At 39.7% G+C, this 23,876-nt stretch overlaps 1 protein-coding gene across 1 annotated transcript; it reads right to left on the bottom strand.

The window, feature by feature from the left end:
- Positions 1 to 1,635: 1,635 nt before the first annotated feature.
- zgc:162200 (protein bicaudal D homolog 2) lies at positions 1,636 to 23,789 on the bottom strand. The gene is made up of 10 exons (XM_005448532.4): positions 23,496 to 23,789; positions 21,154 to 21,489; positions 16,930 to 17,142; positions 16,558 to 16,710; positions 13,862 to 14,374; positions 12,030 to 12,896; positions 11,268 to 11,447; positions 7,468 to 7,619; positions 5,954 to 6,293; positions 1,636 to 4,162 (listed from the first exon to the last, which is right to left on the bottom strand). Exons 2-10 carry the CDS (start codon positions 21,403 to 21,405, stop codon positions 4,157 to 4,159), a joined length of 2,676 nt encoding a protein of 891 aa, XP_005448589.1. The 5' UTR covers positions 21,406 to 21,489; positions 23,496 to 23,789; the 3' UTR covers positions 1,636 to 4,156.
- Positions 23,790 to 23,876: the final 87 nt, after the last annotated feature.

Genomic DNA, 23,876 nt, shown 5'->3' with positions numbered 1-23,876 from the left:
CTGTAATTTCTCTTCAGAACCTCTTAAATCTTACCCTATATGTTATGATTAACAAAAGACTAAAACTAAAAGTGAGGTTTAGAAAACCATTTCTAAACATACATGCATTCCTCTATTTTTTTTTCCCCCACTTATCCACTTTACGGTCTATGGGGCGCTGAAGCCTATCGCAGATCTCACAGAGTGAGAGGAAGGGTAGGCACAGAGTGAACAAATCGCCAGCCTGTCGCAGGGCTAACACAGAAAGGCAATCATTTACACCTACTGAAGAATCACCAATTAACCTAACATGCATGTCCCCATGCCTTTGGGAGAAATCTTGAGTACCTGGAGGGATGGGCTCTCTCCAGGTGCAGGTACACAGAGAACACGCAAACTCCACACATGAAGGTACCTCATATATGCAAAGCTTGCCGATGGATTGAAACTCACGGCTTTCTCTCTGTGAGGAAACAGTGCAAACCACTAGATAATCAAACCTATAGAAAAATAGCTACAATAGCTGTGCGTGAGAGATATTAAGTTAATTGTGTACAATTTAATTATTTGCTTTAGTTTTAATATAATTTATGTACTATTGTGTTTTTTAATTACTCTTTTCTTGAAGGCGGCTTTTATTCTAATAGCTTGCTATTTTTATTAGTTTGTGTTTTCATGAAGTTGGTGTGTTTGCACTGTGAAGTGGAGTTTCTCAACAAACTGCAGAAAAAATTTGCACAAAAGAATCATGTCCAGACCAATCCCACCACCCCTCCCTTCTGACATTAGTCAAACTATCCAGAAGAGCTTTATGACTCTATGACCAAACTTTATTGCGTATCATGCTGCATTATTCAGCTGTCTAGGCTTAGCTTTTCAAATGAGCACCTACTGGGAATACCACCTACAAAACCACAAAAATTAACCACAAACCAGTATCCTGGTGTATTTACAATGTAATAAGCAGACAGGATATACGTGCATGCAGGCATGTGAAAGAGAACGCTTTTACAAGACTATGGAAAGTCCTGTGAAAAGCTATGTGCGGCATGCTCCTGTTTCCAAAGGAATTGAAAGGGTAAACAGCTGCAAGGCACTGTTAATGAGATACACAGAATTAATCACCAACAAGTGTGACCACCTCTATAAAAGCAGAAGTCATGGCAGTTTGCAGGACTGAGCATTGCACAGATCATCAGACTGTGCACTTCCCAGAGAAATTGCAAAAAACCCCAAGAGCGACAGCTTAGACTCTGCAGAGTGTTAGCAATGACTTACTGCATGACTGCTTAATTAGAGAAAGACTGAACAGGTATGACTTGTTTGGAAGGACTGCCAAAAGAAAGCATCTTCTCTCTAATTACAACAAAGCAGTATGGGTTAGGTTTGTAAAGTTACATCTGAAAAAAACAAGACTTCTGGAGCAATCTACTGTAGATGGACACCAAAATAGAGACATCTGCTCACAATGCCCAGCACCACATATCAGCACAAACATCTCATACCATGACATGGTAGTGTCAATTCATAATTCAACTACAAACTATTAAATTATGGGGTGTACTTTGTTTTTCACAGGACTGCGCAGACTCCTTTTCCCCATAAGTGTAGTGTAAGAAAAATACCAAAATCACTCACTCAAAACCACGAGCACTATATGGTGTTGGCTTGTTTTTATTCTTCATGACAAAAGTGGATCACAGGTCAATGAAAGGTCAACTTTGCATACACATAAAAAGTTGAGGACCTCAAATGTGTTATGTGGAGTGTGTGCTTGTCAACAATTTACACAGAATGCAGACCACATAAATACAGTTAAAATATTATACAAGAGTGGCAATTAAATTATACACACATCTGCACAGAGTGACTTAAATCAATTTACAACCTTCAGTGTGAAAATGACATTATGTTAAAGTATTTTCACTTTTTAGCCAGAGTGTGGACTTAACTTCAATAAATAAATGGAGGTGCTACCCTGGCAGTCTACAATCTTTGATACATTAGGTTCAAATGTATTCAGAATATTAAAAGAAAGTTCAGTCGTTGTAACAGTTGTCTAAAATATCAATCAAACGGCTAATTTTGATTCATTTAAGTTATTACTTAATTCTTAATGAGGTAACATGATTAATAAATACAAGGCATGCTAGCTAAAAAGTGAAAATATTTTACCAAAATGAGATATCACTTTTTTCAGTGCTAACACTGCTCAGTGAGTTTATTTAAAATTAATTAAAACATTTTAAAAAAAATACAACTACAGTGTTGAACTTTAGCCTCTATTTAGAAAATGTGATACTTTCTAAAACAGCAGACAAGACCAAAACCAAGGCACAAAAAACCAAAACCAAAACAAAACACCAGCTAACCAAAAATAAAACCCCATCAGCAGGATGCGGCTTCTTCTAGTAAATTAGTAAGAGGGGAGTTGAGTTTTAGTAAGTGTCAACATTTTCTAGTATTAATTTCTCCGTTTTCAAACAGCTTTTCCCAAATGCGATCGAAAGGACCACGATTGGTCGCGTTAAGTCAGTTTAATACATTGTAAGTTGCTTTCAGTGAAAAAAGGTGAGGTTACAGTGCCAATGTCAACCTGTGCAATGCTGTCTTCAAATCAAAGTCCATACATCATATTGCTCTTTAAGCAGTCCCTTTAGAGGTATCAAGTGACACATGTACATTTACATGCTATTCTTCACTTCAATCCTTTAGCAAAGCAGTGTCATGTCTGAGTTCCCACACACTTTAAATGAAGCAGCTTTTTCAGATTTATTTATTCTTGATTCTAAGCCATAATGTGCAAATAGATGCAAACTTCAATGTAATGCTTTTTAAATGATCGGGTATCAGTATTTATTTCTACTTTCTATAAGCAGCAACCCCAGCAATACCTGGTATTAGCATTTCAAACTGAAGACAACACATGCTGTAGAGAAGCAGCCTGCTTGCTGTGGATGATGCTAGGTTATTACTATTCATTTATTTTGGTGGCACAAAAAGCATGATGACATTATGTTATGAAATACAAAACATAAATATTGTTGATTAGCTGTTCAAAGGAGCAAAGAGAAAGCAGATATTGAATGGGAAATGTTGTCACAGTAATGAAGAGAAATGAGCATGGAGGATTTTACTAACAGGTTTAGGTTAAACCAGGCCACTTTGTTCTAATGATGCAAGACAGTGACTTCCAAAATCTTCTTATATTAAGAGATGCAAATAGCTGTTGTAAAATAGCTGCAGCCAGCCATTGGTAACAGAAAATGAGGCTAGGTTTCAAAACCCAAAGCCTAAAACAGTAGATTGTATACAGGCACTGTCCTGACTTGGTCTGCATAGTTTGCGAAGATGCACATTACAGATTTCCCAAATCATGCATCTCACCACTCAGTGTCTGAACTGACGTGATGAATGTATGGCTGATATTTTCCATATGAAATGTCATGTTTACTGACTTCTCTTTAAAGGGTGTGCCTGAAATCTAGACCCAGAAATGGCGTAATAGAAAGAGCATGTAACTGCACCACCAGTAAAAGGAAGAATCTCAAGACAACAATAAGCTCTACTTTTAAGGTAAGACTATTGGTAAGGCTGCAGTGTTCTATAAAAACTACCTGGGAGAGCTACCACAGATCATCTAATGGTTTACCAACACTAAAAGACGCCAGATAGGCCTGACCATCAAGCCAGACTAAAGGCAAGAATGTAAGACATAGAGCCTTCAGAGAACAGATCATAGCCTTGAATCAAAGTCTGAGGACAGTAAGTATTGTACAAGGAGAGTCTCTCATTCTGAAATAAATACTGCCAATGGTTCAGCACAACACAAAGCCTTGAACAGGACCAGATGAAAGTTGGAACCACTTTGGACAACACAGGTAATGACTTCACAAAGAAATGAGCAGCACATTTGTCTCTTCATCTTTCTTCGGGCTGCATGCAGGCTTCTCCACTCCAAGCAGAGAAGACCAAAAGGGTGGGATGAGAGATTTATTTATTTTTTTATACTTTTTTTTTTTCAGTCCATGGTTCTGGTAGGTAGAGTGGGGAATGTAGCATCATATCTGGGATGGACAGGATGTCTCAGGTCAGGGAAGGAGGAGGGAGCCAAGGAGTCAACATGAAGACAGGTCCTTATGGAGAAGAAGGGTTTTGGAGTAATGGAAGGAGTGTTTCAGCGCTACAAAGACAAGGTGAGACAGACAAAAAGAAAAAAAATATTTAGTTTGACTTAAGAACTTTAAAAAGTTTAGTGGAAAATGGTAAGGGTAAATTATAAGGATAAACAGATCAATACAACATAGAGCACAAAAGGTTAGCAATTTAGGGGTGATCAGTTAAAATATGCAAAAATCTTGACCAAACTAAACACTAACCCTAAACTAAAGCTGTGCAAAAACACGATTGTTCCTTGATAAAAGCAAGCAATGAGAAGGTATTTGATCAAAGTTGTTTGTTTGGTTTGTCTGTTATGCAAACAGCATAACAATTCACATGTTAGGAAATATAGAGATGGAGTCTTGGCACCGGAAGTACGCTTTCAATTTTGGAAAAGCTTTTTTTAAAACCAGCACAATTTGACAATGGACATGTTGAAGCATGTGTTCTTTCAGTGCCCTCTAGTTTGATGATATCAGCAACAGTTTATTAGTCTGTTATTTAAAACTTGTTATAGAGAAACACTATATGGACAAAAGAACTGGGCCCTGTACACACTGGACCTACAGGAGCTGCTCAGTAATGGAAACCATTGGCATGATGATCCCAGTACATGGTTATTTTGCTGAGGTTAATGCCAGAGGAGGTTTGGAGCTCGTCAGTTACTGAGTCAACAGAGCATTGGTAACTTTTGTATGCTGTGTTGCTCAGCACTCAGTGACACCACCTTTACGTGGTCAGCCACTTTGTGACTGAGTTGCTTTGGTTCCCAAAAACTTCCACTTTGCAAAAATACCACTTACAGCTAATTGTGGAATATTTAGGAGAAAAGAAATTCCATGAACTCACTTGTTCCAACGGTAGCAACTTACAGTAACACAGTTTCTCAAATGTTTGAAAAGGCAGACTGCATGGCTGGGCTGGAATTTACACTCCTGTGGCAATGGGACTGAAAACACCTGAATTCAGTGTGTTCCAATACTTTTGTCAATATAGTGTGTAAACCAGTTAGATAGCTTATATCTGCTGGCTAAGTTACGTTGATTTTTTTTTTTTATCGTCTCCTTGATGATTTAGAGTGTGAGCTCCGAGCCCTAGAAGATGTGGCTTTATTACCAGAGCTCTTACTGGCATTAGTGTGCAATTCCTCTGTGTTTCTACTTGTAGATGTAAATGATCTTTGTCTAGACTCTCTACAGATTCCGGTCATCCTGGTTCTACTTGCTGAATTGTTAACAGAGTGTGATGTGACTGCCTGGGCCCTTGAAGGACTTGAATTAAACTGTGCAGAGTCTGACAGATACGTGTTATGGCAGGCTGCTGCTGCTTGTACAGAATTAGACCTGCGACCTGACTGCTTTCTCCTCACAGAAACATCTGATTTAGGGTTTAGATCATGATTTTCTTGGGTTTCACCCCATGCTTCAGTGGTGTTAGCATACACACAAACTGTTTTAGAAGAGGTTAGTTTATCTGTAGAAGAAGAAAACAAAGAAGACTTGAGTCTGGCAGAAGAGGCAGGTACAACGCGAGTTGTGATGAAAGTGTCCTGACGTGCAGGGACAGAAGCTCTCCGGACTGATGCTCCCTTTTTTGATTCACTCACATACATTTTAGAGCTTAAATCACTGTTCACGGAACTGGTGGAGCCTTTATAGGTCAGGGAAAAACCACGATTCAACTCTGTGTTACAAACATCACTGACACTATGACTTCTAATAAAGGTGGCATCTCTTTGGAGACCCTTGCTTCCGCGTGAGCGGCTGCTGGTTTGGCTGGAGTTGTCAGGATAAAGAGAAAGAGGGGTTCTTACAGGGCTTGTGTGGAGGCTTCTGGTTAGAGCTCGCAGGTGGTGAGTAGCAGGAACGGGGCTAGACCGTGGACTGCTCCTCAATGGAGGCCGGGCGGGACTGCTTCTGGGGCTCCGAGGGGCACGGCCTGACTTGGTAGCAAGCTCTTTGGCCCGAGAGCGACGGGGGCTGCTGTTTAAGCTGTGTGGAGACATAGGGGCCTCCAGGTCCTCCAAACGTTGAGTAAGAGCCAGCTTCTGCTGGATGGCCATACGCAGGAGAGAATTCAGTGTCTTCTTCTCATCCTCAGCAGCTGCCAGCTGCCTCTGCATCTCATCCAGCTGGGTCACATACTGATCACACCTGAGAGATGCAACATGCAGCAAGAAAAAAAGCCAGAGGCATAGAAATACATGCTTAACACAACTTATAGTGTGTTAGATGCAAACATAAAACACCAGCAGGGATTGTAACTAAAGATTATTGTTATTATTGGTTAATTTTACAGGCTATCAAATCACTAAAACTATCACAAGCTATCACAAGTTACAAAAGCAAAAATCTTTTCCCACAGATTATTTTTTGTAGTGAAAATAAATAAATTAACATTCATATCAAACTGAGATAAATAATGTTGGAAAAGCTTCAATTCCTTCATTCACTGCCCACCAGTAACAATGCTGACTGGGAAAAAAAAACAAACATTGGATGCATGTGAAAATTTAAGTAAATGTAAGTAAAAGTAAGTTTAAAACGAGTAATACACCCTGATTTTCATATACTGTGGAGATGCACACATACTAGCTATCCACATGATGGCTCCACTGAACCTGATTCTAAGCAAATATCTTTTTATAAAGCTGTAATCTCTATCCTGTTGGAACAGACAGTAGTAGCCCTTCATTACTGGCTCTTCTTCAATCCTTCTTAGGGATAACAACTGTCTGGAAGGGGCCTAGACGGTCTAATACATGGCCAAGAACCTTCTCAGGGCACTTTGGCAACACATAATACAATCACCAAAAACAGAAAAATAATCATTAGTGCACTCATAAAAACCCAAAATAAAAACACCGCAAAGAAGAGGTTAGTGAGTCAAGTGCTATGATCCGTATGTTTAACTCTCAACATCTTCCCCTTGATAGCATGGGGGTGTTTATAGTCAAACCCATGTCCTACAAACGTTAAAAGTCTCTTTCTTAAAGGTGACCTTGCTTGATTCCTCCCCCCCCCCATCAGCACAGGGCAAAGCATGTGGTTTGTAATCTTCACGTTAACTAGTGGATTGTCCATAGGCGTAATAAGCATGGTAAGCTCATTACATGAGTGAAAGCAAAAGCTGTAGCTCAGCAAGAGCACCGATAATAAGCATTAAAACCACTAGTAGAGAGCCAAATACAATCCAGTTTTAAGACATTTTAAAGCAGTTTTTAATGTTTTTTTTCTTCTAACTTTATTAAATATATGATGGGGTTGTATTTGTCCTCCCTGAGTCAGTAATATGTTTTGCTTCTAATCACATGAAATGAAAGCTTACCGGCTGGCGAACATGACTCGAAGAGAAGAGAAGGTGGCAGCGTCCTCCTTCAGGGCTTTGAGCTCATTTCGGAGCTTCATCATGGTCTCTGACACCATACTCTTCTCCGTCTCATACTTTGTTTTCAAATTGGATAAGGCCAACTCTGCAGTCTGCAATAACAAAAATATCATTTACTATCAAAATGGGGTTTTAAAAGCATATTATGATCTGTTGCTAGTATGAAAACACATTATATAAAATTATGCACTTCTTTCAAAACTAGGAATTCTCTGGAGACACTTGCACGCGATAATAAACGCCGGCCAACAATTTATGGTCAAATTCCTTAGATTTGAGCAGCTTCAATGACAGCTCAACTGTTCGTGTCCTATGTGACTACAAAATTTCCTGTTAAACAGCAATCTCGGTCAGAGTTTTAAAGATCAATGAAAAGAAAAATCACTATTATGAAGAAGGCACAAAATCAATAACATGACTCTATAGTTTAAACACGCTGTATCTTAAGCAAATAGTTTATGTCCTAAATCACGTTTGCCCCACTAATGGGATTGCTTTTTACTTATCTGTTGTCCAAATACAAATATCAGTGTAACAATCTCATGTGTAAATGGTTTGATTACATCAGAGGCACCAGTGGACAGCTAATGTCAACAGACTTGAGAAGGAAAACTACTGTCAGTGACCACTGGCCCATCAAACAGATTACCTTAAGTGTGTGCGTGTGTGAATACAGGACTGACAAATCAGGTAATGACAGAAACAGGTCATGCAATGCTGAACATAGCACAAAGGGAAGAGGGGAAGAGAGTTCAACCTCTCCTCTGATGTGCTATGTCACATCAGAGGAGAGGCTGATGTACTCAAGGTGCATGATCATGTGGGTCCAAGGGACTGTCTAGACAAGACATTGATGAGACAGGTCACCCATACTGCTTATGTGAGATTATGCATGGATAATACTCCTGCAAAGTGAGTTATATAACAAGCACGTTTGGCATCTCCAGTTGGACTGGTCAGTGCTTTCAGCAACACCCTCTCTCACTTGACCCAATTCTCAGTGAGCAGACAATTTCCTGAAGTACTTTTATGTGGGGAAATGTACAACATCAACATAGTTACAGGATTATTTCATTATTGTTGGCTGTATTGAATACAAATTGTTTTTCCAACTTTGGACTTACCCAGCCTAAGGAAAAGTGCTATATCAAACTTTTTTAATGTTATGTTTGCTTTAAATTTACTTTGAGTTGGCACCAAAGTAACAGACAAAAGTAAAAGCAATAGTTAGTGCGGCTGTGTGTTATTATAAAGAAGGATAAAAATACTGCAGGTGAACTTGAAAAAGCAGCTTGCACATCAAAGCTCAGCAATCAACTGAAATCTTTTCACAGCAAACTTTTACTTCAAGTGTCATGTTTACTGTCACCAGCAACTTTGAAGTTGCTGGTGACAGTAAACACAAAACCAGCAGCTTTGTCATAATAAGAAAACGGTGTGTGAATTTATTTTGCATAATCAATGATAGCAGCAATGTTTGTCTGGGTGCTTATTGATACTTAAGTGATGGTGTGTCTGGTACTGTTATTGGGATTTACTGCCAGTCTCCAGTACCAATCCCTGCTTATTATAATAAGGCTAGGCAGAATGGACTCGGTGGACTGTGGCCAGTTTTAGTTAATCTAAGGATTTGTGGAAAAGCAGATACAATTTCACTCAAGATTTTCATTGGTTGACTAGAGGCCTATTATGGGCTCCAACATACCGCTATGGTGATCCTACACACAACTGATTATTGCATTCCAGTTGAAGTCAGAAATCTGAATTCCTGAGTTCCCAGTCACAATTTTTCAAAGTCTGAGCATCCCCACCAAGCTTGACTGCACAATCCAAGATGGTGGCAATAAACGTAAAGTTAAAAGGTAAAATTGTATAACTTGCAATATGTTCTGTCACTGTTGTGCATTTATGACTTGCTAAAGAAGCCATATGCATAGCTCTGACACAGCACAGCGCAAAGAAAAAAAAGTGACTCGATCTTGCTAAGAAGCAAAACAAATTCAGCAAAGCAATGAGAAACACTGAGTATTACTGGAACACACTTGACTAAGGAGTTACGTCATCCCCAGCTTTGACGTCTGACTTCTGAGATAAACAGAACACAGCATTAGGACAGCTGTGCAGACCAAGCCCTACATGTTGTAACTCTTTACTGTCACCAGGGGGCAGTGTCAGAAACAAAGTGAATTTATAAAATATAAAGAGTTGAAGCAAAACAAAGTGTTAAAAAAAAAAAAAAAAGTGTCCACTGCAGCCACCGTCTCTGCTTCTTGTACTGAATTTGTTGATCACTAATTTTTTTTCTTTCATGCTTCCCTTGCTTGTGGTGAAAGCAACTCTCAGACAAATAACTAGCTGTACCATAAATTAACCCTAACAAGAGATGACAACTCTTATCTTATAATGTATATCTGACACAGAGTAATGATTAAATATTAACAAAGGCAAGGTTAATTTTCAGACAATCTGTGTAAACCAAGGTAGCTATTCTCAAAATTATCATACAAAAAAACCAAAAAAACAATGAAGCCTGCTTTCTATGAGTGAAAGTATAGGAAAAGCTTGTTTTTAATATCAAGCAGCAAAACTACAAACACTGACCTTGGACATGAAAGAATTAAAGATCAAATGACATTAGTTGGCCTCAATTCTAAACAAGGCTTATTCAAAGAGACCTTTAAGCCCTTTTTCCTTTAGTACTTACTTGGGTCGGCTCAATTTGGCTTGATTCGTTTTCATTACAATCGAGTACCAACTAATATGCGTGGGGTCATTATAGCAACATTGCCAAACGTCCTGTGATGTCATCTGTATGTGACAAATGACGTCATGGTGGACACTGAAGTGATGTTATACCTGCTGCTTGGACTGTGGTTTTCCATCAGACTTGGGTACCACGGTGTTGTTTCGATGTAGCCATTTCCCTCGTTGCTGGGTTTCAAAAATGGCGGTTTTGATTTTCGTGAAGGAGATGCTCTTATGAATCATCCTTTGACGCCACTGACTAACAAATTGGTAACATGCAGTCTGTTGATGTCACATCGCCTCGGATCGCTTGGAACCCTAGCCAAGTAGATAGTAAAAAAGTCCCTGGAAACAGGTACTATGACCTAATGGAAAACTAAACTAAAAACTGCATTAAGCCGTGCCAAGCCAACCCGAGTAGGTACTAATGGAAAAGGGCCATTACTTATTCATAAATGGGATATACGACTTGTTTCAGACAGTGGATGAGCTACAGTGTATATCAAGGTGCATTACAGGTGAGGTTAGTATAACTGTCAGTGGTGACGATCCTGCTAAATGAGTTTTTCTCTGTTAAACAAATAAATTATTTTAGTTGTTTTTTTTTTTTTTAAACATGTATCAACAACCTGATATACACCGGGAGGATGAGATGAAGAAGAAAAAAAATTACTTATAAAAATGGTATTTGTATAGATTTAAAGACAAATGGTATTTGAATATTTGGCATGGTGTTTGTAAAAGCACGTTTGTCAGAGTAACAGTGGTAAGTGTGGAGGTTATGTCTGTGCTGTACATGAGAATAAACATGACTGGTGACATACCACCAGCTACACAGGTATGAATGGGCTAGTAATTGTAAAGAATATAGCATGGGCTGATGCCAAACAGCCGATACACTCACAACGTCAGCTCTGTCTGAACTAACACTATGCTTCCCTTCACTGAAGATCAAGACAACATTACAACACAGATACTTGCTTACTGTGACCTACCTGTTTGTTAGCCTTGAGAACAGTCCTGAGGGTAGCAATCTGTTCTCTCTTGGTACTCAGAAGAGACTTGAGTTTTAACACTTCCTCCAAGAGGTTTTCATTGTCCCGCTCTGCCTCTCCACTGCTGCTTAGCCCTGAGTAGGGCACTGCACCCCTCTGACGACAAAGGTCCACTGCCACCTGAGAGAACAGAGACAGATATTCATAAAGGTTAGCACAGTTTTTCTGGCAAATAACATTTCTTATATAACGGGAACAACATTTTGATTAAAAAAATATCTTTATCACAAAATGATCACATTTCCTAACAATAACACTGAAGTGGCAGGAATAAATCTTCAAACATGTAAAAAAGGATTTATTTTTTGTTTGAGAATATGCACTTCTCTATTTAATAAACTTGTTACCACGCTGTCTTTTCTTTCAGTGTAATGGAGGTTACAGTTCTACTCTGACCCCTGATAATCCGCTACATTCAAGCCCATGCACACACGTGTCACTGTAGCCCATACCAGGCACTGGATTTGTGCAGACACGAGAGCAACTGAACTCTCTTAACAGGCTGAGCAGATTATTAGGTTCAGTGAAACATTTGTGAAGGAGTTAAGGATTTTACCCAGAATAAAAGTTTGTTTTTCAGCATTAGGGTTACAACAAAAATTTTGAAAATTTGCACTGGTTACAAGTTTTAGTTCACAAAGAACTAAGTAGTGTTGGAGTGCTACATTAATAAATGTCACAAGAATTGCACTTTTGTCTTACCCGAAGATGTTTTATCTGGCAACGGATGACTGCTACTAAGTTGCGAACATTGGAAGGGTCCCTGAAATCTAGGGTGGGGGATCCAGGGCAAGTAGGAGAGTCTCCACTGGTTCCAGCACTGTCAACTTCTCCCATAAACTGCAACGCCGCAGCTTTCGAAATGAACATGTCATTGGGTCGAGTCTTCTTTTGGACGCTGTGCTGGGAATAGAGGTGTGATCTTCTGGTGCTGCCTCCTGACCTGGCACCATCACGATAATAGTCCAGGGTGACCCGTTTGGGAGTTAGGTTGTTGCATACACAGATGTGGTGGTACAGGTTGGACAGCTCCTCAGAGAAGGCCAGCAGCTCTTCCTGAGCAACACTTAAGTGCCCTTCAGAATCACTTGCCACTTTCCGTGTTGCTCCAATCTCCTTCTCCAGCTCACTGATGCGCTCTTGATCTTGCTTGCTGGACTTGATACACTGACGGATTTTGTCAGCCAGCTCCTGGGCCTCAGCCCTCCAACGCTCCTTCTCTTGCTTGTATCTCTGCTCCAGGGTGTTATAACGTGTTCCTGCCTGAGACAGTTCATCTCGCAGCTTCAGAAGCTCTTCGCTAGCCACACGCATACGCGCTTCCAGCACCTCCTTGCTCTTGGTGTCTACCTCATAGTCAAATACAGCATTGCCACCATCTTTTTCTGTCTCATTATCGCCTTTGTCATCCACCTCTTGGTTTTGTTGCTGACTACTCTGCACAGCTTCCAGCTGCTGGGTGAGAGAGCCAACCTTGTCTTCTTGCTGACTGAGTGCCTGTCTGGACATTACCAGCTGCATCTGCAGTTCCTCCACCTTGCTAGCCAGGCTGGACTTCTCTCGCTCTGCCTGGATGTACACACAAAAACATAACATGAGATGTCTGTAATTATCAACATCAGTTCACTGAACAAGAACAATACTGAATGTTGATTAATTTCAAAACAAAAAGGGAGGTTATAAATGTCTGTGACACACATTTCTCCCCCACCACCTTGACTCATTATGAATTTTTAATGTCAAACAGCGACATCTGTTCGGTAGGAACTTTCAAACCCAGCCTCTTGATTTAAGTGCATCATGAATAATATATTTACATTACATAAAGAGCAATGACAGCTCAAGACATTCTTAATTTTCTGAAGTACCCTTTGGTTTATCAAGTTGTATCAGGGGGGAGCTGGATAGATGAAATACACAATATATATTAATGCTCCTCCTCCTCCATCACAAAAAGGATGTGGGCTAGAGCAGGAAGTGGCAGACAGCCCTGCTAACATCTTAGCACACACACTAAATTGTATATCCTCCTTACTTAGCACAAAAAAGGTGGTTTCACTTAAAGATAACCAAGCCAGATAACAGCTTTCTATTTTACATATCTACAGTAAATTAATCGTCTAAACCTTTTAAAGGCTTTTAAATTCATATATAAAAGGTCTTAAGAAAACAACATATGGTAAATGCTGAATTATCAACTTATTGTGTGTTATTTTTCTTAACTCTGTTAAGACTGTTAATGGGCAGTCAAGCATCTGAGAAACAATGATACCCTAAACCCTATTTCTACTTTTAGTGATATTTGAAACTGACTGATGGCTATAGTATTATTGTACTAAGCTAATGATACTTCTACCAAAGCTTTTGCAAATCCTCTTGTTACCTCTGTACACAATCCACAAAACATGACTTCATTCTCTTAATAACATGTAGGATTGGAGTCGCTTTTTTCTATTTCCTTTTAATCATTTGTCCTCGGTGCGATACCACAAAGAAGCATTTGAAAGAAAGGTAAGTGTTTTTCTGTTGCTCACCTGTAGGAGCTGCTGCTTTAGTTTCTGACTGTCTGAAAAGTGTAGCTCACTCAGCAGGTCTGCGACCAGTCCAGAAGCAGGAGCACGAAGTACATCACTGTGGCGTGGGGTGGAGTAGCGATGGATGAGGCCATTACTTTTGGAGCCACCCAAGTGAGGAGGGTTAGCAGAACTGGAAGAAGATCCAGGACCGTTATTAAAACCGCTGTCCTGATTCTCATCCCCATCCTCCCCTTCACCCTCTCCACCTTGGCCCTCTTCCTGGCTGTCATCCAGCTGCTCCAAGTGGAGCTCCAGGTTCCCCACAGAATCAAAGGGGTTAAGGGTCAAGGCAGAGAGCTCCCGCCGCAGACTGTTTTTCTGCTCCCTTTCCTCCTTCAGTGCTTCAAGGGCCTCATCCAGCTGCCTCTCTGCAATCTCCCTCAGTCTTGCAGCTTCCTCCAGCTGCCCTCGCAGTTCCTCCTGCTCCTCGTTCTTTTGGGTCAGCTCCAGCTTAATTGATTCAAACTCAACCTGAAATAAGATTAGAAGCAGGACAAGAAGACTTTCTTTGTTATTTTATTCAGTTCATTGTGTATGAATGCAAATTCTATCCCAACCATGCAAATACACTTATCACTGCATTTAGCAAAGTTACACTCACAACCAGGCAGCTTCAGTAGGCAAATGAAAACTACGCTGTTTGACTTCATAGTCACCCAAACCAATAATTTTATTATTGCTATAGTATAAATGAACAGTCAAAATAAGGTGGATAAAAATGTATCTATTTCTAATAACAATGTTTGCTGTGCTCTTGCTAGAAACACTGTAGCCTTTTAGTAGCCTAACTTAAGCTTTACACAAAGGACACATAAAATAATGCATGCTTCTTATAAATAGCTATAATATAACATTGAAAGTGTCCTTCTATGATTGACAAGCTAAAGATCAGTTAGGGTACGTGTGTTAACATCAAAGGGCCAAATGTGTACGGTCACTGACAATTTTTATTCTGGCCTGGATATCATTTTAGGTTATTGAGAAATTCTGGTCTTCCAGGTTGTAGCTGTGTTCTAAACAGCAACTGCAGGTTAAAAGCTTGCTAACACAGAATGCAACAAAATGAAAGAAAAAAAAGGAAAGCTTATACTGAGGGCAGACAATTTCAACCAAAGCAAGAAACTGGACAGCTTATGCTTTTATCAAGTGTAAAGAAAGGCCAGTGTATCAATTTCTCAAGAGACATTTTATGTTTTCAAAACACATAATTTGCAGCATTGCACTGATGTCTGAATTGAAATAAATTATTAAAATCTGAGCTAACACTAATTCTCAAGTTCAGTCTGTTATAAAAGGTACTTATTTGGCTATACGGTAGCTTACTAATTGGCTAGCTTTTATGTGGAGCACATTATGTATGAAAAGGCCAAATGAGACATACATTTTGGACTCAAAGCATGTCCATCTGTCCCTTCATGGGATTCTCATTTCCCAGTGTGTCCCTTAAATGAAAATGAATGTGGTTTCATTTAAAAATTATATTCAAGACAGATAGAGATAGAGATGTCAAAATATTTTCTTTCAAAGTCAACTCACAGGTCACGTACATTTTTCCCAAATTTAGTACTGACAGAAATGTGTTTGCACATCAAGCAGACTTGGAATAACTACTTAATACAACAACCAACATGAAAAGTTTACATATAAGAAGTGCAGCTTCTGTGGAGCATTTTTCCAAAGCTGTGCTGATACTTACAAAATATTCTCACATAAAATTATGAAAATATCTTAATTCTCAGAGCACACAATGTCATCTAGAATGTGAAAAAATAAATAAAAAGCACAACATCCCGAAATATCTTGAGAAACATGAAATAGTTACACTGAAACATGGTTGCCATGGTGCAACACACAGCTATAATTATACACTTTCAATCACACTGCATTACAAAATGTTAAACTGGCTTTGGTATTCGGTTTTCAGTGAAAGCAGGTTTAATGGGAATATACTGTCTAATGAAAACACAGGTAGTCATGAGATGAATATCATGTCCTCTGCTGTGGGAGCTGCTTCATTTGGTGAAAAGAACAATACTATTCACCCAGCAACCAGACTGTCCAGTCTGTTCACCAGCAGCTTTTTTGTTACTATCCTTTGAGGTTTTGACAACAAACATGTTGTGTGGTATACTGTATTTTTTACCTTCTTCCCCATGTATGAAGGAAGCATACATTGTAGAATTCTGAATCCAGTAAGGTGTTAAATAAAAACCTTTCTGAATTATTTCTCTTCATTTCTCCATACAGTTGGAGATTAGGGTTATTGATAGAGGAGAGAGATAGGCAGAGCAAGCGAGCTCTGGCTTTGGGCATTATCAGGTTTAGCTAAAACCCTCCTAGTTACCCCACCGCACAAGTCTACTTCAGGTAACTCAATTCTGTGGCAAAGGTGAACTGCTTTTCTGTGTCACTGTGCTCTTTGGCCCTGGAAATCCCAAACACCTACTGTTTCACACATCCATGTCTCCTCCTCAGCCCCTTCCTGCCCCTTGCCAATTTAAAAAAAAATGTTTCAAATTTATGCAGCAGATGGGACTCAGAGGATGTAGAGTGGAGATTTTTTTTTATTGATTTATTTCATGTTCTTTCAGTAATAAAACCAGTAAATATAATGTTATACAAAAATGATTGTGTGAAGGAAGGTGACAACTGACCTGGTTTTCCTTGAGCACAGACACCTGCTTTTGCAGAGATATGTTCTCTTCCTCTAGCTCCCCATTGTCTTGCAACTGGCGCAGCTCACGTACTTTATATTCCTTTATTTCATCCCTCAGGTGGCCCTTCTCTGCCTCAAGACATTCACACTCCTGTGGGAGACAATCCACGATAAAATCAGTGCAAATGACCGCTTAACATGCTTAACTGTCAATTACATATCATATATAGTTAATTATTGAATGAGGCTAGAGAACTAATATTTTCTCTATAGGGATTTAATTTTTATTTGTATTTATCACGAGAAGAGGGAGCCTGGTAATATACACAGTAACAACGGTATACAGGTGTACTGAATGAGTACACCATACCTTCTTCAGCTGGGTGGAGAGCACCCCAAGTCTATCAATCTCTGCGTGGGCATTGCCCAGAGCAAGGCGTGCTTGCTTCAGCTCTGTCTGAACTTCCTCTATGCGCGTTGCCATGGCAGCCTCTTTACTGGCAGTCTCTTGTAGCAGGCTCTCCTCCCGGCACTCTCCATCAGCAGCTGCACGTTTCTGGCTGCTCACAGAATCTGCAAATGCCTTTACACAAACAAAAACTGATAAGGAAAGATACAAAACACTATTTGACACACTATTGTGTTACACATTGGGGGAAAAAAAAAAAAATCACTTGCAGAACTGACCCATATCGTTATAAAGATAAGAAATGTAAACAATTTAAACAAAGGAGGGGAAATTGCACTTCCCTGTCAGTTTTCAGTGGACATAAATCACCTGAGACCTGACTGCAATGAGGAAATAGCTGATATGGTTCTGTAACCTTAGACCTTCACAGCAACCTCCACAACATTTTTGCAGATCTATTTGTTTTGCCAATATTATACTATGACCCTAATACATTACAGTTATCTAGTAATAATATGCATTTCTTCACAGCGTGCCACAATCACAAACCTTGACGCACACTATGCGCCAATAAGTGCTAATGAAAGAAAGATCACATAAGGGGTTTAATGAAACAAACAAGCTACTAAACATGCCTAAATGAACACTAATACTATGGTTACACAATGACCAGCACAGGAGTTCAACCCGGCCAAAACCTAAATGGGTAAATAGCCAAAAAGAAAGGAGGTTTACACTGATTATAAAGATAGCTGAAATCAGAACCAGTATAGCACTTGAATTTATATGGCATTATAAAGCATCCCTGCTGACCACTTTTACTGTTATTTTTACAGATGAACTGATTAATATCAGTAACTATCTGTAAGAAGGATTTTTATTTTTTTATTTTTCCCCTTTTAATTTGAACAGGCAGATAGAATAACTGCAAAATCAGAAATCTGCCCACATGACCGGACTTAGTTTTATAGGATTAGTTTCTTACATAAATCAGTATTTAAAAGCCTGTTCCAGTAATACCAAATACCTTTGTGGGTCTATAAGTATTTGTGACAAAATTTACATTAGGAAACAATATTAACCCTTTATACCTGAATTTAGCAGTAAGCATGACCCATCTATATATGTATAATACAGGAATATATTCATTTTCATGTTATTTGCTCAACAAAAACACCACTGCTTAAGTAAATGAAAAGCTAATAAACAAACTTGTTAAAACATTCTTAATATGCTAATTATACTTCAGTGTTTTGCATGGAGACAACACTGCATTAATCAGTTATTTTAGCATGAAATTCAGTGGCAATATGAAAGTGGGGTCTAATATAGTTCTTATACCTTTAAAATTGAGATTCAAACGATCTAGTAAATATGGTCAAGTCAGTATTACTGCACAATGGTTATTTACTTAAAAAAAAAAAAATGAGGAAAGTGCATTGTTTAGAATATGAAAACCCTATTTCAATGCATCTATGAAAGGCATGGTTTATACACAATCTGAGCTTTGCTGTATTGCCCTGATCTTTTTATCGTGAATATCCTGCTCTGACCTTATTAAATCCTTAATGCTTTAACATAACGAATCAAAATCAGCTTAATACAGTGGCTTGCAAAAGTATTCGGCCCCCTTGAACTTTTCCACATTTTGTCACATTACGGCCACAAACATGAATCAATTTTATTGGAATTCCACGTGAAAGACCAATACAAAATGGTGTACACTTGAGAAGTGGAACGAAAATCATACATGATTCCAAACATTTTTTACAAATAAATAACTGAAAAGTGGGGTGTGCGTAATTATTCAGCCCCCTTTGGTCTGAGTGCAGTCAGTTGCCCATAGACATTGCCTGATGAGTGCTAATGACTAAATAGAGTGCACCTGTGTGTAATCTAATGTCAGTACAAATACAGCTGCTCTGTGACGGCCTCAGAGGTTGTCTAAGAGAATATTGGGAGCAACAACACCATGAAGTCCAAAGAACACACCAGACAGGTCAGGGATAAAGTTATTGAGAAATTTAAAGCAGGCTTAGGCTACAAAAAGATTTCCCAAACCTTGAACATCCCACGGAGCACTGTTCAAGCGATCATTCAGAAATGGAAGGAGTATGGCACAACTGTAAACCTACCAAGACAAGGCCGTCCACCTAAACTCACAGGCCGAACAAGGAGAGCGCTGATCAGAAATGCAGCCAAGAGGCCCATGGTGACTCTGGACGAGCTGCAGAGATTTACAGCTCAGGTGGGGAAATCTGTCCATAGGACAACTATTAGTCGTGCACTGCACAAAGTTGGCCTTTATGGAAGAGTGGCAAGAAGAAAGCCATTGTTAACAGAAGTTCTGTTTGCAGTTTGCCACAAGCCATGTGGGGGACACAGCAAACATGTGGAAGAAGGTGCTCTGGTCAGATGAGACCAAAATGGAACTTTTTGGCCAAAATGCAAAACGCCATGTGTGGCGGAAAACTAACACTGCACATCACTCTGAACACACCATCCCCACTGTCAAATATGATTGTGGCAGCATCATGCTCTGGGGGTGCTTCTCTTCAGCAGGGACAGGGAAGCTGGTCAGAGTTGATGGGAAGATGGATGGAGCCAAATACAGGGCAATCTTGGAAGAAAACCTCTTGGAGTCTGCAAAAGACTTGAGACTGGGGCGGAGGTTCACCTTCCAGCAGGACAACGACCCTAAACATAAAGCCAGGGCAACAATGGAATGGTTTAAAACAAAATATATCCATGTGTTAGAATGGCCCAGTCAAAGTCCAGATCTAAATCCAATCGAGAATCTGTGGCAAGATCTGAAAGCTGCTGTTCACAAACGCTGTCCATCTAATCTGACTGAGCTGGAGCTGTTTTGCAAAGAAGAATGGGCAAGGATTTCAGTCTCTACATGTGCAAAGCTGGTAGAGACAAACCCTAAAAGACTGGCAGCTGTAATTGCAGCAAAAGGTGGTTCTACAAAGTATTGACTCAGGGGGCTGAATAATTACGCACTCCCCACTTTTCAGTTATTTATTTGTAAAAAATGTTTGGAATCATGTATGATTTTTGTTCCACTTCTCAAGTGTACACCACTTTGTATTGGTCTTTCATGTGGAATTCCAATAAAATTGATTCATGTTTGTGGCTGTAATGTGACAAAATGTGGGAAAGTTCAAGGGGGCCGAATACTTTTGCAAGCCACTGTATAGACATCCAAATTAACATATGTTAATAGCAACATGCTGACTAACTGGATGCGAAAACGTCATAGTCAGTTAACACTCTTCTCCTGCCAACGTCAAATGACATGTGAGGCAAACCTGACTCAACATGTGATCACAAGACAAGACATTCAAAGTATAATATTAGGTCACAGCTGTAACAGAGCTGTTACTGTTTTATCAGAAAGTGAGAGCTACAAAAAGACAATGACGGGATGAACAGGCAAATTCATGACATAGTCCACTGGCACGTGTAAAAAAACCTCAACAATGGTATCTTTATAAGACTGCTAGACCGCAAGGCAGCTCCTCAACTATGAAAGATAAAATGAAAAAAAATTAGAGAGATTGTGCTTATATATAATAGCAGCAATTATGGTGTTGATGGCATTTAAATGATGCCTACCAATAATGTAAACACATTAAACCTGATAATTATAAAATACAATTTTTGTATGGTGTCTATTGTATCATGATTTTCATACCCTGCAAAAAATACAAGAGTTCTGTTTATTAGACCATTACTGTAAAAGCTGACAACAGGAAATGCATTTCATTGCGCACATGTTATTATATAAACAAAGATCACACAGCAAGTGTGTGATATAGGAAAACTGTACCTGGAAACCAGGGGAATGATGATCTCACAAGCCTACCAGGTAAATATATAAATGGACTGGTTTTTATATAGCACTTTTCCCAATCACACAAGCACTTTTTTCTATGCTTTTCCTATGTAAGTGCTTTCTATCTAACATTCACACAGATTCATACTCTGATGAATGCATCAGAGAGCGAGTTGGGGTTAGTATCTTGCCCAAGGATATTTGGCATGCAGACTGGAGAAGATAGGATTGACCCACCAACCGTCCAATTAGTATGTGACCTGCTCTACATCCTGAGCTACAGCCAGCACAAATATATAAATAAACAATCTAAAAAAAATAACATATGCCTTAGGTGCTCCTACCTCTTTGAGCTGTTGTAACTCCAATTTGAGAGATTCATGCTCTTCTTCTAGCTGTGTGTGTTTCATCTTGAGGGCAGCACTTTCCTCCAGCACCACCAGACCGTAGCGGGCTGCCTGTAGCTTTTCCTCTGTGGCCTCTTGAAGCTCGAGAGTCAACCGCATCACCTCAGCCTTCAAATCCCTGCTCCCCATCTCCGCTTCCTCTTCCCCCTCGGCCACTGCACCTGCTGGGTCTGCACCCGCCTCCAGCATCCTTACTTGGTCTCCTGCTTCTCTGCCAATGTTTTATTGAGACAACTGCCTCCTTCACTCCTCTGCTTTCATTACGCCACACCACTAAGGTAAAAGACAAAGAAAGTGGTTACGTAAAATACTTGGAGATAGAGGTTTTTGCATAAATTGTAGTGTGACACTAATGGAGTAAACTGTAAGGTTTAACTTTGGGATTAGTTTAATGGGATAAACGTTTTACTAAAGCTTTAAAGACCAGGAGAAAAATCCAAGAGATTAAATTAAGATCAAGTGCTGAAAGGGCTGCATTGTCAGCTAGAGTGCTTTCTGAATTTTATATTTTTGCACAATTGTCACACTTAAAGTTTTTCATATCATCAATTTCTAATATTGAGAAAGATAACCCAAATAAAATAAAATGCAGTTTGTTAATGCCGATTTCATTTATTAAGGGAAAAGCTCCTGGCCCAGTCGTAATGGTAACAGCCTCTTTTGGTAAATCATGAATTAACTGATTAATCAGCCTTGACTTGCTGCATAAAATAATCAGAACAGAACATGTCTGACAAAGTGAATTAGGAAAAGAGATCTGGTGAACCTTCCCCCAGGAGTGGTCATCCTACCAAAATTACTCCAAGAGTGCATCTTTTTGGCTGCTGTTACAACCAAATTTCCCCTTGTGGGACAATTAAAGGATTATTCTATTCTATTCTATTCTAAGAACAACATCTGAAGAACAGCATTCAACAATAAGAAAGAGGCTGGGCAAACTGGTATCTATGGGAGGGTTCCAAGATGAAAAACCATCAAAAAGGATACAAAGGCTCATCTTGAATTTGATCGAACCATGAATTCTGCTTTCTACCACAAAATTCTGAAGGAGACTATCTGACTATTAGGTCATGGTCCAGTATGGATTAAGAAAATAAAATGAAGGTTTTTGAGTGGCCTTAAGTCCAGTCTTAAATCTGATTGAGATGTTTTGGCATAACCTTAAACAGGCCACTCATGCTTGAAAATTACTCATTGTGGCTGAATTAAACAATTTCTGCAAAGAAGAGTGGCCAAAAATCCCTCCACAGTGATGTGAAAGACTCATTGCCAGTCACTGCAAATGCCTGATTGCAGTTCTTGCTGCCAAGTGTGGCACAGCCAGTTATTAGGTTTAGGAGGCAATTACTTTTTCACACAGGGACAGATAGGGTTGGATAGCTTTTCATAGCTGTTGCGCCTTAAAAAGCTAAATGATCATTTAAAAACTTCACTTTGCATTTACTCAGTTTTTTGAGGTCTAATACTAAAATGTGTGTGATCTGAAACATATAGGTCTGACAAATATACAAAAACATAAATTAAGAAACCGTTTTCACCGTATAAGAAATGATATAGGCCTAAAACAAACAAATGATTACTGAGGTCTCCTCACATCCCATAATTAACAAAAACAGGCTTAAACTTAAATGCAAGGGGATGCTGGTGCTATGCGAGTAGCATCGACCAGTCTTCATCTTTCACACTACGCAAATAACTGCTAAACACTTGAAACAGCTGCTACACGACCAAGGCGCGGAAACAACATGTGTTTACTTCGACCAGCCTGGGTGGGGCAGATTCCCCCGATTTCCTCGTGTCCTCTTGTCTGACCGAAGATGGAAACACCGGCCCGCTGGTCGTCCCTTGCCAAAGGATGTAGCTGCGAGTTAGTCATGAAACAAGCATCTGCTTCCTCTACGCCACGAACCAGTTCTCCGTGAACATAGACTAAGAGCTTGCAACTGAGAATATTCGCTACGTTTCAAAGTAAGAGGATATTAATCAGATAAAACACATATTGACGGCAGTCAAAGACCACAGTGGAGTGAAGTGGAAATATGAAACAACCAAAAACAGCTAGCAGCACCAGCTGATGCAGATAGTGAAACTGACTTTAGCTAGCTAGATAGCTTCTTAGCTTTGCAATTTCACCTACCTACATACCCCAACCGAACGGACGCCAACAGTCTAACCGATTAACTAACTAACGGGGTTGGAACACTGTCGTAACAGGAGCCGGATCCTATCAGGCAAGCTAATTAGCCGGACAGCCATCATTAGCCTACCTACATACTCACCCTATGGCTTTATCCCAAAGATGGCACTTGGTGGCTGCTCGCAAACGTTAGCCTTGCACCTCCTAATGGAGCTGTCTTTCTTAAAAGCAACGGTAGCTAATCACGAAACAACAGCCAGGGGTACCAACAGCGGCGGCAGCAGCAGTTTCCCTTCCTCCCACCAGTTCCTCCTCCCGTTTCTCCTCCCGAGGTCGAGTGTCAAACGCGCGCCGAAATCGCCAAGGCACGAGGACCCCCTCTAGCTTAGCAACGAGGCAATACAACCTCACTTAGAACCTTATTTTCATTATATGGATAGTTCGGGCCAGTTGTTTCTAACAGGGCGTGTTAGTTAAACGTTAAACCCTGAAAAAAATTTATATAAATAAATAAAGAAATAAA

The sequence above is a fragment of the Oreochromis niloticus genome, linkage group LG20 (genome assembly GCF_001858045.2).
Source record: "Oreochromis niloticus isolate F11D_XX linkage group LG20, O_niloticus_UMD_NMBU, whole genome shotgun sequence".
NCBI classification, from domain to species: Eukaryota; Metazoa; Chordata; class Actinopteri; order Cichliformes; family Cichlidae; genus Oreochromis; species Oreochromis niloticus.
This window is presented reverse-complemented; position numbering and strand designations above follow the sequence as displayed.